This window comes from Gracilinanus agilis, chromosome 5 (genome assembly GCF_016433145.1).
Source record: "Gracilinanus agilis isolate LMUSP501 chromosome 5, AgileGrace, whole genome shotgun sequence".
Taxonomy (NCBI): Eukaryota; Metazoa; Chordata; class Mammalia; order Didelphimorphia; family Didelphidae; genus Gracilinanus; species Gracilinanus agilis.
The window spans coordinates 204,561,385-204,573,817 of record NC_058134.1 but is presented as its reverse complement, the minus strand read 5'-3'; the positions used below and the strand labels follow the sequence as shown (position 1 = coordinate 204,573,817).

The 12,433-nt window shown below is 41.5% G+C and overlaps 1 protein-coding gene across 1 annotated transcript in view; it reads left to right on the top strand.

Annotated features, from left to right (window-relative positions):
- The window catches only part of TSPAN9 (tetraspanin 9), a 110,443-nt gene extending 101,930 nt beyond the window's left edge, over positions 1-8,513 (top strand). The window contains exons 2-7 of the mRNA XM_044677567.1: positions 1,424-1,615; positions 1,987-2,061; positions 3,144-3,245; positions 4,454-4,585; positions 5,270-5,353; positions 8,299-8,513. Of these exons, the coding sequence (XP_044533502.1) occupies positions 1,424-1,615; positions 1,987-2,061; positions 3,144-3,245; positions 4,454-4,585; positions 5,270-5,353; positions 8,299-8,370 (657 nt within the window). The 3' untranslated portion in view covers positions 8,371-8,513. The remainder of the gene's footprint in view (positions 1-1,423; positions 1,616-1,986; positions 2,062-3,143; positions 3,246-4,453; positions 4,586-5,269; positions 5,354-8,298) is intronic.
- Positions 8,514-12,433: the final 3,920 nt, after the last annotated feature.

Sequence of the window (12,433 nt, the reverse complement as noted above, 5' to 3'; positions counted from 1 at the left end):
TGTTTTCCTTCATGCATGTTCCCTCTTCCCACATTATGAGTTTCTTGCTGCTATGGTCAAGTTCTGGAGAAGCATCCAGGAGAGCCTGTGCTATGTTTTTTCTTAAGAGTGCCTTATGTATCTATGGATATTACTGAATCAGCCCAGGGTCTGAGCACTCTGTTCAAGAACTGGTCTGTGATGATGAGTCTTTGTCTTAGGTACAGCAGGATCTGTAAGTGATTGGCACCTGCCAAGTGAGCTCCCTCATCTTGGAGGTCTTGGGGTAGAAAATGGATGATTACTTGACAGGTAAATTGTAGAGGGAATTTTAGTTTGGATGTGGCTTTGACTGTAGATGGCCTCATGTCCATTCCAATTCTGAGATTCAGTTATTTCATAAAATGGAGACTCATCAAATCTTTTTAGGGTGAAATTGGTAGCAATGGCAACCTGGAAAGAACTATTCAGGAGAAATATTTTGCAGGCAGATGATGCTGTCCTGTTTAGTTAGATTAATTGCCACTGCACTGATTGATTATTTGGGCCTAGAGCATCAGCTAGTCATCAGAGTTATCTAGGAATAAGTCTCTGCTTTCTAGCTCTGTACCTTACTTTCGCTCTTCTCTGGTTAGCCCTTTAAGTTTATTTTTAGTATTTTTTTCTGAACTGTTATCCCTATAATCATAATGCCATTATCTCCTTTTACAGATTTGGAAAATTAGGTATAGGAAGGTTCGGTGGGTTATTTAACCATGGATGGATGGAGGAATTTGTGGGGATTTTGATTAGAATCCAAGAGTTTTGAATATTTAGTGAATGATACCATTAGGAAACATGCTGGACTTGGGGCCAATAGGTCCAAGATCAAGTCCTATTTACTAACACTTACTCATTGTATGACTTTGTGTAAGTGACTTCACTTACTTCTAAGCTCAATTTTCTTGCCTATAAAATGGGAATGATGATATTTACACTACCTACCTCATAGGTTTATTGTGAGGAGAGTTCTTTGTAAATTTTTAAATGCTATAGAAGGGGCAGCTAGGGTGGCTCAGTAGATAGAGAGCCAGGCCTAGAAATGGGAGGTCCTGGGTTCAGATGTAACTTCAGACACTTCCTAGCTGTGGGACCCTGGGCAACTCACTTAACCCCAATTGCCTAGCCCTTCCCACTCTTCTGCCTTAGGAAGAATACTTAGTATTGATTCTTAGAGAGAAGATAAGGCTTTAAAAATACCTTAGAAATGTAAATTATTTTTCTGTTAGCTCTGTAAATATATCTTTTCCCTTCTTTGTTTTTTAGAGCTGTAGTGAAGATACAGTAGTAAATTTTGCTTTGTTTCAGTCCCAGAGAGCAGTAATCAGAGTAGTGGGAACAGTAGCAGTTTTTATTTTTTATGTATCTTAACAGTATCTTTTTCTTTTTTCCTTTCTCTTCACAGCTGTGTGGCTGCGGACTATTAGGGGTGGGCATCTGGCTCTCTGTCTCCCAGGGAAACTTTGCCACCTTTTCTCCCAGTTTCCCCTCACTGTCAGCAGCCAACCTGGTCATTGCTATTGGCACTATTGTCATGGTGACCGGCTTCCTGGGCTGTCTGGGAGCCATCAAGGAAAACAAGTGTCTCCTTCTCAGTGTAAGTATGTTTCCCTCCTTTTCTCAACCTTTTGTTTCCTAGTTTGTTGTTCAATTGGAGGTTTATATCTGATTCCAAGGAAAGTACTTCTGGAATGTTGTATCCTGTTCACTCCCTGATCCCTTCCTAAATTAGTTATCTCTCTCCTTCACAGCACCATTTCCTCCAAAATTGGTTTCTGTCATCTGGCCTCTATCCATTGTCCATGCCTCTTGTTCCCCCGTATTGTCAGTCTTTCCCAGGATTAAGGATTTCCATTTTCCTCTTAGGAATCCTGCCCCCTAGGTTGGCTCTCCGGACTCCTTTGCATTGCAATCCCTATTTTTGTTTTCGTACCCAAAGGTCATGTAGGAACTTTTCTTCTTTTCTAGTTTTTCATAGTCCTGTTGGTCATCCTCCTGGCAGAGCTGATCCTACTCATCCTGTTTTTTGTCTACATGGACAAGGTGAGCTGTTGGGACAGGAGTGTGGCAGGTTGGGTTTTAGTTTTCATCCCCCACAGGGCTTTTAAAAAACCAAACAACTGGGGTCCCTTCAAAACCATACAGTGTGAGAGCAAGAAGGGCCTCTAGAAGTCATCTAAATTCTTCATTTTTATTTTTTTACCATTGAATTTTATTTATTTTTTATAAAGATATTTTACTTTACCAATCACATATAATAACAATTTTCCACATAAATTTTCTGTAGTTAATGATCAAACTGTTGCTGTCCTTCCCTTCCCAGAGCTGATAAGCAATTTGGTCTAGGTTTTACTTGTATTATCACGTGAAACATATTTCCATATTGGGTTTTAAAAAATATCTTTTTTAAATCCTTACCTTCCATCTTGGAGTCAATACTGTGTATTGGCTGTAAGGCAGAAGAGTGGTAAAGGCTAGGCAATGGGGGTCAAATGACTTGCCCAGGGTCATACTGGGCAGTATCTGAGGCCAGATTTGAACCTAGGACCTCCCATCTCTAAGAGATCTGGCTCTCAATCCAGTGAGCTACCCAGCTGCCCCCTCCTTATTGTTACAGGAGAATACTCATAGAAAACTCAAATAAACTAAAGTGAAAAATAGCATACTTTGATCTGCATATTGGCTCTAACAGTTCTTTCACTGGAGGTGGATGGCATTCATTGTCTAAGTTCCTCAGAATTAGCCTGTAAATCCTTCAGTTTTAGAGGAGAAAACCAAGACCCCAAAAAGGGATAGAGACAACTTTAAATAGAGAAAAGCCATGGATTTGGAATTAAAACCTGTTGGTTTGAATCCTGGTTTTTCCGACTTTATTATGTTCATATGATTTTGGGTAAGTTACTTAACCCTTTGGGGCCTCAGGATGTTTTATCTCTCAAATGAGAAGGTTGGGATAGATGTTATCTAAGGTACCTTTCCTCTCCCAATTCTATAAGCAGTAGAAAATTTGTGACTCAGCCTCTCTACTTTAATATTCTGTGTATGGTGCCTCAACCCAAAGTTTGGGTCATGACTATGTTACCTTCTTGTGACATTCACCTGTGGTCTTTCCTTGCTCCCTACAGGTGAATGATAATGCCAAGAAGGACCTGAAAGAAGGGCTGCTCCTGTATAATACAGAGAATAACGTAGGATTGAAGAATGCCTGGAACATCATTCAAGCTGAGGTAATGCCAGAGACCCTGGGAGGGAAGCCAAAAGATCTCCGAAGGGTGGGGACTACTCTGGGGGCCAACAAGACATTTGTATCATGGTTTAGGAAGCAAATAGCACTTTGTACATTTTAGCCAAAGCAAGGAGAAACACTGACCTTGGGCATGCTGTCCAAGGCCTGCTTTGTGGAGGCTGTTGTGGCTTGGATTAGGGAATCTGTAAGGATGTTCAAGATTGAGGGAACAGAGAGCGGGGCTTGCTCAGATCAGAACTGGACCAAGGTATATGTCTGTATGAAGGTGTTTTAGGAAACCCCCATGCATAGTCTTTGCTGATAAGATGGCCAGGATGGCAGGAAGACTCCAGATAGTCCAAATGGGAAGCTGGACCTTTATATTTGGAGTTTTTGAAGGGTTGAAATGTAAGAAAAGACAATTTGTTCAACTTGATTTGAGAGACTGGTCCAGGAAGAGTGGAGGGAAGTTGTAGAGAGAGAAATTTGGGTTCAATGTGAGGATAAACTTCCTAAAAATAGGACTGTGTCAAAGTGGATGGGGTCAAGTTTGCCTCATTAGAGGATTTCAAATGAGGGATAGGAAAGGCTGTTCCAGAGAAGAAACCTAATAGACCAGAGTTGGAAGACGTGCTCTCGAAGTCCCTTCCAATACAGAGATTCTGTGATTCTGCTCTAAGTGATTTTTGTAGTTTTGGGATGAATGTATGATGGGCTATATATTTGCAGTAACCTTCCTGATTATGTTGGGCTTAGGCTAAGATAGAGAACTATCTTTGCTACTACCAAAGCATGGGCCCTGGAGGCATGGAGAAGCCTGGCAAGGGGAACCATCCAAATATTATAAATTTGCCACATTTAATCCACAAAGCATCTTATAGGCACATAGATAATTAAGAAGAAATTATACAAAAGAGAGGGAAGGCTCACCCACCTCCTCTCTAGGTAAAGCTTTGAGTATCTTAGTGCCCCATTATGGGCATGACTAATTTCATCCTTTTCCTATCTGTAGGAAGGAGATCAGTGAGAACACTCAGCATTTCTCATTTGGGGCAAACTGTGACCTAGAAAGGGGAAGAGGCACCAACTTGTCTTGTGTAGGAACTGATCACTTCTGTATTCCTTAGTGGTGGCATAAGGGATAAGAGGAGAAAAAGAGTAGGTGACAGTGTCTTCTAATTTCCCTCTCTTTCACTCACCTTTTGGTAGATGCGATGCTGTGGTGTCACTGACTTCACAGACTGGTTTCCTGTGCTGGGAGAGAATACAGTGCCTGACCGCTGTTGCATGGAGAATTCCCAGGACTGTGGGCGCAACTCTACTACCCTTGTGTGGAAAACAGTAAGGACTAGAAATCAAACCTCCCCAAAACTTCTTTAAATCTCACCTTCCTCCTAGTGGGTGAATCTAGGTCAGATCTTAAATAGTGAGAGAGAAATGGAACATTAAGGTGAGAAAGATACAAGTGACCAGTCTCATTGGCCTTATGTTCCCTTTTATAGTCCATATGAGACTGGGACCAGGTTCAGGGAGGTAGAAGGCAGACATCATGGGCATGGCCTGAAGTTAGAGGAGTAAGGCTAGACACCAAAGGAAATTAAGAAGAAACTTGCCCAAGAAAATATGAGAGAACCAAGTCAGGGTTGGCCATGGAGCCATGTAGAGTATAATATAGTAGGGTCCTAGCCATGAAACATTATAGTGGAAAGAGTACTGACCTGGTTTTTAGCCCCAACTCTTCTGCTTACTAAATTGTGTGACCTGTAGAAAGCTACCTCATCTCTCTGGGTCTAGCTTTCTTTATCTATAAATTAGATAATTTCTGAGGTCTCTTCCATCAATAACATTCTGAGATTTAGTTCTTGGAGCGGGGTTGGGAATAGTAGAAATGGAGGGAAGTACCATTAGAAGCAAAGTAAGGGGATGGGGGAAAGAATTTGAGCAATTTGACTGAGGAATGGACTCGGCATCTTATGCCTGCTGCCAGCTAATGTAACCTGACCCCATGTGGACCTCTCTTCCCAGGGCTGTTACGAGAAAGTAAAGACATGGTTTGATGACAACAAACATGTGTTGGGCACAGTGGGAATGTGCATTCTCATCATGCAGGTATGACATAGGTTTCCTTGAACCCACCATATCCCTCATTCCACCCTAGAGTTGGGGAGTATGGTAGACTTATGGGGCATTGGCTATCTTTTCTTCCCATTTATTTTGGAATGTTAATTTCCAAATCTTCTTTTCTAAAGGACCAAAAACAATGACTATTTCAGACACATTAACAGAGATACCTATGTGGTCCAAGCAGTAACCTGTAGGTCTGAATGATTGAGGAAGAAGAGGATGATGAGATGATGATATTATACTTACCCAAACACTTCACAGTAGGGCACAAAAATTACTAATAAAAAGCTTTATCAGCTTTCTCTTTGATGCAAACCTGATCCCATTATTCTTAACAAAAGGCATTACCAAAAGATGAGAACACCAGTGACCCCTCCAATTACATGTTTATGTACTTGAAAAAAGCTTTCACAGCTTGTATCTCTCAAAAAAATCTATAAGCACTTTCAGGAAATCAATATCTTGATTGAGGAGCAAAAAAATGGTGCCAAAAATCCTCAGGGGTATAAAGAACAACTCATTATCAATTCAGTGATTATTGAATAAGACTTTTGAAAGTGCCATAAAATTTCTACTCTCATTGATTATCACAAAGCCTTTGACTCAGTTCCACACTCATGACTTAGTCATGCATTGCAAATATACGAAATTGATGGTAGTGACAATGCTAGACTTTTCTTTGTTTAAAACATGCCACCAAATATAGTGTCAAGTACAATTGATATAAAAGGTGGTATCTACTAGAGAGTCAATTAGTACTAGATCCATTATCATCACTCCTAAACATCTGTTTGGCTTCCAAGTCAAATAGAGAGCCATACCAAAACACAATATTAATCAATTTCCTATACATAGCTCCACCAAAAAGCTCATTTAACTGGATACTTCATCTTGTGCAACTTTGCTCAATGATATATAAAGATGTTATTTAGAATCAATAAATATAAAATTCTTAGTGAACAATAAGGAAGAATGAATTGAATTCAGAGCTAGCAAATTAAAACAACCAGCAGAAGGTAATACTTTCATGTTCCTTGGTCTTCTCCAAAGTAGAATCATTGAACATAGGATAAAGAGGCTGGGTGAGTTAAGAGACTGACTGGAATCAAAGACTGAAGGAAAAACTTAATAGGAAGCACACCTACAGAGCAATTAATACCTATATGGCACCAGTCTTAACATATACTTTTGACATGGTAAAATGGATGATAATGGATCTGGAAGGTATCCAGACAAAAACCTCTGTACTATTAATGAAACACCAGCTTCATCACCTGAAGGCTGCAATGGAAAAATGAACACTTTCTTGCCCAAAAGAAAGAAAAGGATCAATGTCCTCAGAGTACATGATAAACAGATTTTAAATTGTTGCGGAAATGCTTTTGGAACAGACCTCACTTCATAAAGCAGTAGTAAAAGCTGACAACTGATATATGCCATTGGATTTGTCCAATGTAACTGAAAATGAGTTATCTTCATGGAGCCTATAAAATGGTTAAGATTCAAGAACAGAATGAAGTCACTCAATGAGCAACATCCTTATAAACTCAACCAATTTTATGTCTCCAAAGATGTTTTAGACACATACCTGCATCATGCCAGTTTGTCTATAGAAGAGAGGGCCTTGTGAGAGCAATTCAGGATCAGGCCATTGGCATGAAGGAAACAGAAAGAGTTTCCTTGAGTTGATCATCTTTATAAATATTGCTGTTTATTTTGTACAGTGTTCTGGTTATGCTCTCATCATTTAGTCTCAATTCATATAAGCCTCCCCAAGTTTTTCTGAAACTGTCCCCTTTGTCATTTCTTATGGCACAGTAGTATTCCATCACAAAGCATATACCACAGCTTGTTCAGCCATTTCCCAATTGATGGGCAGCTTCTCAATTTCCAGTTTTTTGCCACCACGAAAAGAGCTGCTATAAATATTTTTGTTTGTATGAGTCCTTTTATTTTTCTTTTTCTCTTTGGGATTTAGGCCTAGTAGTGCCCTGAGATAAAGGATATATGCACGGTTTTGTAACCCTTTGGACATAGTTGCAAATTGTTCCCTAGAATGATTGGTCCAGTTCACTACTTCACCAATAGTGCATTCGTGTCTATTTTTCCACACTCCCTTTAGCATTTATCATTTTCCTTTTTTATCATAATAGACAATCTGAATTGTACTACAAGTTGTTTTAATTTTCATTTCTCTAATTGGTAGCAATTTAGAGCGTTTTTTCATATGACTATTGATAGCTTTGATTTTTTTCTTCTGTAAACTGCCTCTATATAACCTTTGAAATTTATTGATTAGAGAATGACTGTTATTTTTGTAAATTTGGCACCATTTCCAGTATATGTAAGAAATAAGGCTTTTTTTGGACAGAGGAACTTGCCATAATTTTTTTTGAGCTCTTACTTTCTGTCTTAGAATCAACACTATATTGATTTCAAGGCAGAAGAGCAGAGCTATTAGGGCTAGAAAGTGGGGGCTAAGTGACTTGACCCAGAGTCACACAGCTAGGGGCACACAGGGTCACACTGAGGCCAGGTTCGAATCCAAGACCTCCCATCTTTAGGCTTGGCTTTCAATCCACTAAGCCATCTAGCTATACCATAATTTCCCCCACCCAGTTTCACACTTTCCTTCTAATTTTGATTGAATTGGTTTTATTTGTACAAAAGCTTCTTAATTTCATTTGATCAAAATTATGCATTTTACTTCTTATGATCCTCTCTCTTTTGGTCATAAATTCTTCCCTTGTTAACGTAGATCTGATGGGTAGATTTTTTTCCATGCTTTCCTAATTTGCTCATGATATCAACCTTCATGCCTAAATCACATACCTACTTTGACCTTATCTTGGTATACAGTATGAGATGCTATGTTCCTTACTTCTAATTAGTCCTTCTAACCTCTGGTTATCCTCCATTTTGTCTTTCAGATTCTAGGCATGGCCTTCTCCATGACACTCTTCCAGCACATCCATCGGACTGGTAAAAAATATGATGCCTAAGCCGACTGGCTGGGAGTGCCATCCATACTCTCTACACCAGGAAAGAATTGTGCTTTTGTAGACTCCTGAACGCCAGACTGCCATCCCTTCCTTTGTATAATCCAACCCTATCCTGTCCAACAGATCGACGCCCTCACCCTTCTTGTATCATCCATAGACTTCTTTGTTGGGTGGCAGGGTGGGTAGGGAGAGTGGGAAGGAACCTCAGGAGGTGGGAAGTTGTGTGTGTGTGTGTTGGGGGTGGGGGGTGGGACTTTTCTGCATCCACATCTGTTTCTTTGCCAAAGAAGATGGAGGGATGGGGAGAAGATGAGGTAGAGTGATGGGAGATGCTAAAAGAGCAAACTCCAATATGATACTAATCCCTCCTTACCTCTCCTTTACCTCCTGCCCTTCTTCTACGCACTGACACTTTGCCTGACCCACCGGGGAAGAGGATGGAGAAGAGGAGGCCAACTTCCATCCTTGCTGGAGGCTTCTTCCTCTTCGCTTCCCTTCCCCCTTTCAAGGGACACAGCCTCTTCTATTTCTGCTTATAGCCACACCTTGCTCCCACCTCTGGTCCAGAGACCTAGAAGACTTAATGGGAGGGAAGGTCAGGGAGGCCCAACCATTTTAAGTAAGGGTCCCCAGGCAATGTTCTTTCTGAGGCATTTTGTACCCTATGATGTATCTTTTTTTAATATCATTTTATTTTATCCTGATTTTGATCATTTGGGATCAGTATTCCCCAAATACCTTTAGGGTTAGTTTTCGATCTATAACTTTTTACAATATTGGTTTCTTTGATTTCTTGATTTTTTTTTTAGTGGGGGGTAGTGATGGGGGGGAGGGCATCCATTTGGTTTTAATCTGGAAAAAATACTGTGTAACACTTGGGAGGAGGACCTTGGTAGAGATGTACCAGACTTTTTTTTTCCAGTATGGAGAGGATGATATTAGTCAGCTGTGATGAGAAAGCAAGGACTTGGGTCAGTTCCTTTATCTCAGTGAGGGGCTAGAAGGGAAGGTTCATGACATCTCTCAAAAGCTTTCCTCTGGGGCTAGGAGTCCTTTGCTCCTAGAATTTTGGCTTTTGTGAAGTGAAAGTAGGTTCAGGGGACAAGCAAGAGGCAAAGAGGATCTAGTACCAGTACCAACAGAACACAGAACCAATGAGGATGTGAGTAGAGTGGAAATGGGGGTGGGAGGAGGGTAGGAAGGTAATAAGGGAGCTTGCAGTATTTCTTGCTAATCTCTTTACCAGGAACTATGGCCTGAGCTAGTTTATATCTGCTGCTGTTTTTTTTTTTTGTCTTTGTCTTTGTCTTTGTCAGTTTGTCTTTGTCTTTTTTTTTTTATCCTTCCCTCCCAACCATCTTTGGCATGGGAGACTCTCCCTTCCCTCCATTTGGTCATTCCCACATCAAATTTCACAGACTTCCCTTTGTATTTCCCCAGACATTCCTGCTAGAACTCGATCATATACCTCTGTAGTTCAAATGCTGCATTTCTCATATATTGCTGCTTTTCACAAAGGAAAGGACAGATGGAGGTGTTTGAGGTGATCTCAGAGATTCTCTAGGACAACTCCCTCACTTGACAAATAAATGTGAGGCCAGACAAATTCAGAATATGTCCCCCCCCCCCAGCTGATAGGACCCCAAATACACCTTTGGAACTCCAGACTAGAATTGGGTGAGTTAGTCTCCTGAGGCCCAAGGTATCTTCCTATCTCTTGGGAGTTCCCCAGTGCTTGATAGTAGAAATCTAATCTCCCTCCTGTGGGTTGATAACAGTGGAGTGATAATGTTCCACTATAATGCTGGGACACACTCTTGTATCCATTCCCTATCTCTAACTAAGGAGGAATAATTTAAAAAAAAACATGGAAGCAACCAGCACATATCCATGTAAAAAAAATGAACTCAGAATAATACATATCAATTCATAGTGCATGCACAGGTATGCAGACATGAAAAGGAGTGAGCGAAAAATTTGTCCTCATCATAAGACTTGCTCCACTCCCACCCTTCTTTCTTGGTTCTAATAGCCAATCCTGAAAAAAATCTGAGAATCCCATGGATGAGGGTTCCTATGACCTGGATTCCTTATAGGCTCACACACTAGAGCCAGCTCAGTGACCTAAATTCCATCTATCTTTCCTTTTTTTGACCTGAGAAATGCCAGCACAACCAACAAATCCCTGACCATTGGTTTACTTTAGATGTCATAAAAATTGGGACCAGGAGTGCAAATGTTCTGGTTTGGCCAAAACTTCCTTCCCTTTTCTCTTTGTCCCCAATTTGCTTGCCAGGGTTAGTGGTGATGGAGTCTCTCAAAGGTGGAGTGTAGAAGTCGTATCCTCTTTAGGACAAAATACCATGGCAATGATAGAAGATGCTGCTATTAAGAGAGATAACTTCCTCACCACAAAACTAAGAATGGCAAGGTCTAACTTACTGTATGTTTGTCTTTTAAATTTGTATTCCCCATCCCCATTTCCTCCCCTATCCTCCTGTTCCTTCCCCTCCCCTTTTGCCTTCTCCTTCCCCATCCCCTCTATTCTCCTCCTTTCCCATTTCCTGCCCCCTCCCCATTCCCTCCTCCCCATCCCGACTACCCTTCCAACCTCCATTATTACTAGCTTTTTGGGCCACTCTTCCTGATAAGGAGCTTTAGCTACCGGCTTGTGCAACTCATCCAACCTGGTGACAGATAACACAGAAGAAAGACTTTGGTGAACTGGTTTTTGATGCTTAGGTCTGGCTATGGTGTATCTTAAGTTTTGGGCATGGGATGGGTTGGGTTATGCCTGTCAGTGCATTTTTTAATTTGTTATAATTTCAACAGCAAGAATGCCTAGCAGTGGTGGCATTGTGCCTCCACAGAAGGCATATTTTTTTTCCAAGAGGCTTCATGGGCCTTCTTCTGGCTTATCAACAGCCACAGCCACTCCTTTTACTTCTTTTCTGTCTGCTTTCTCCCTTTGATGTATTCACCCCATTGAAGTCTCCGTAAGCATGGCTACTCAGCCATTTTGCTGAGTCTACTTTAGAGCAAATCCCCTTTGGACAGGTATTCTACTCATTGTTTCTTCAAGCAGGTAGGTCTCTCCATGCGGCCCACCCCCCAGCACCAAGAGCCATGTGATTTCACATGAGGTTACCCTAGGGAACAATCTGAAGTGAATACCCAGTTTCCTTTGCCAAAGATGTGAGTTGAGTCAGTCAGCTGTGGTGGTGGCATTTATAAATGTAGCACTGCCCCCAACATGCTTCCCCTCCTTCACCCCAATAAATAAGCAAAACTAATCAATAGTATTTTCATTGTTTTGACAACCCAGAGGAATAAGTGATTTCAGAAGGTCCCAGAGTATGTTTTAGGCTTAACATTTCACCCAAACATTTCAGCTTTATTTAAGTTGCATCCCTCATATGGAGGAGGCAGGAAGGTGAGACACAAGGGGGAAGAAGATCCAACACATAGAGATAGGGAGACTCTTGTAGGAGGGGTTCAGCAGTCTGTGGTGTAGACATCACCACCACAGCTCTCTCTGGCTTGAGTTGTTCTCCTCCCTCTGTCTCTAGCCTCCATTCCCCAGGTGCATTGCTATCTCTTGAAAGGTTGCCAGCCCCTAACCCCAAAATGCATCCCACTTCACTCTGGACTTTGACTTCCAGTTGGACCTCTGCAGGACTGCTGGAGCACCAGCAGCTCTCTAGTCCCCTGCCCACCTTTGGGTGGAGGTGCTAACAAGCAGGGACACAGCCACAGGAGGGGAAGAGATGTGTCCTTCACCTTCCCCAAGTCCACCCTCTCACTGCCTCCCATTCGGTCTCCTCTTCCATTCCTGTTTTCCCTTCCATCCACAACAAAGCAATATTCCTTAAGGTGGAGATCCCTAGCCTCCTTACCACCTCAGTTCAACTGGCAGGACATTTCTAAAGAGGCAGTGGGTGATAGGTAACTCCCTCCTCCTCCCCTCCCCAAACCCCCTATCCTTCACATGGGGGCAGTAAGAGAAAATAGGCTTGTTGGTTTCTAATGCACTTTTCTGCTTGCAATGGTCTGTCTGTGCTTT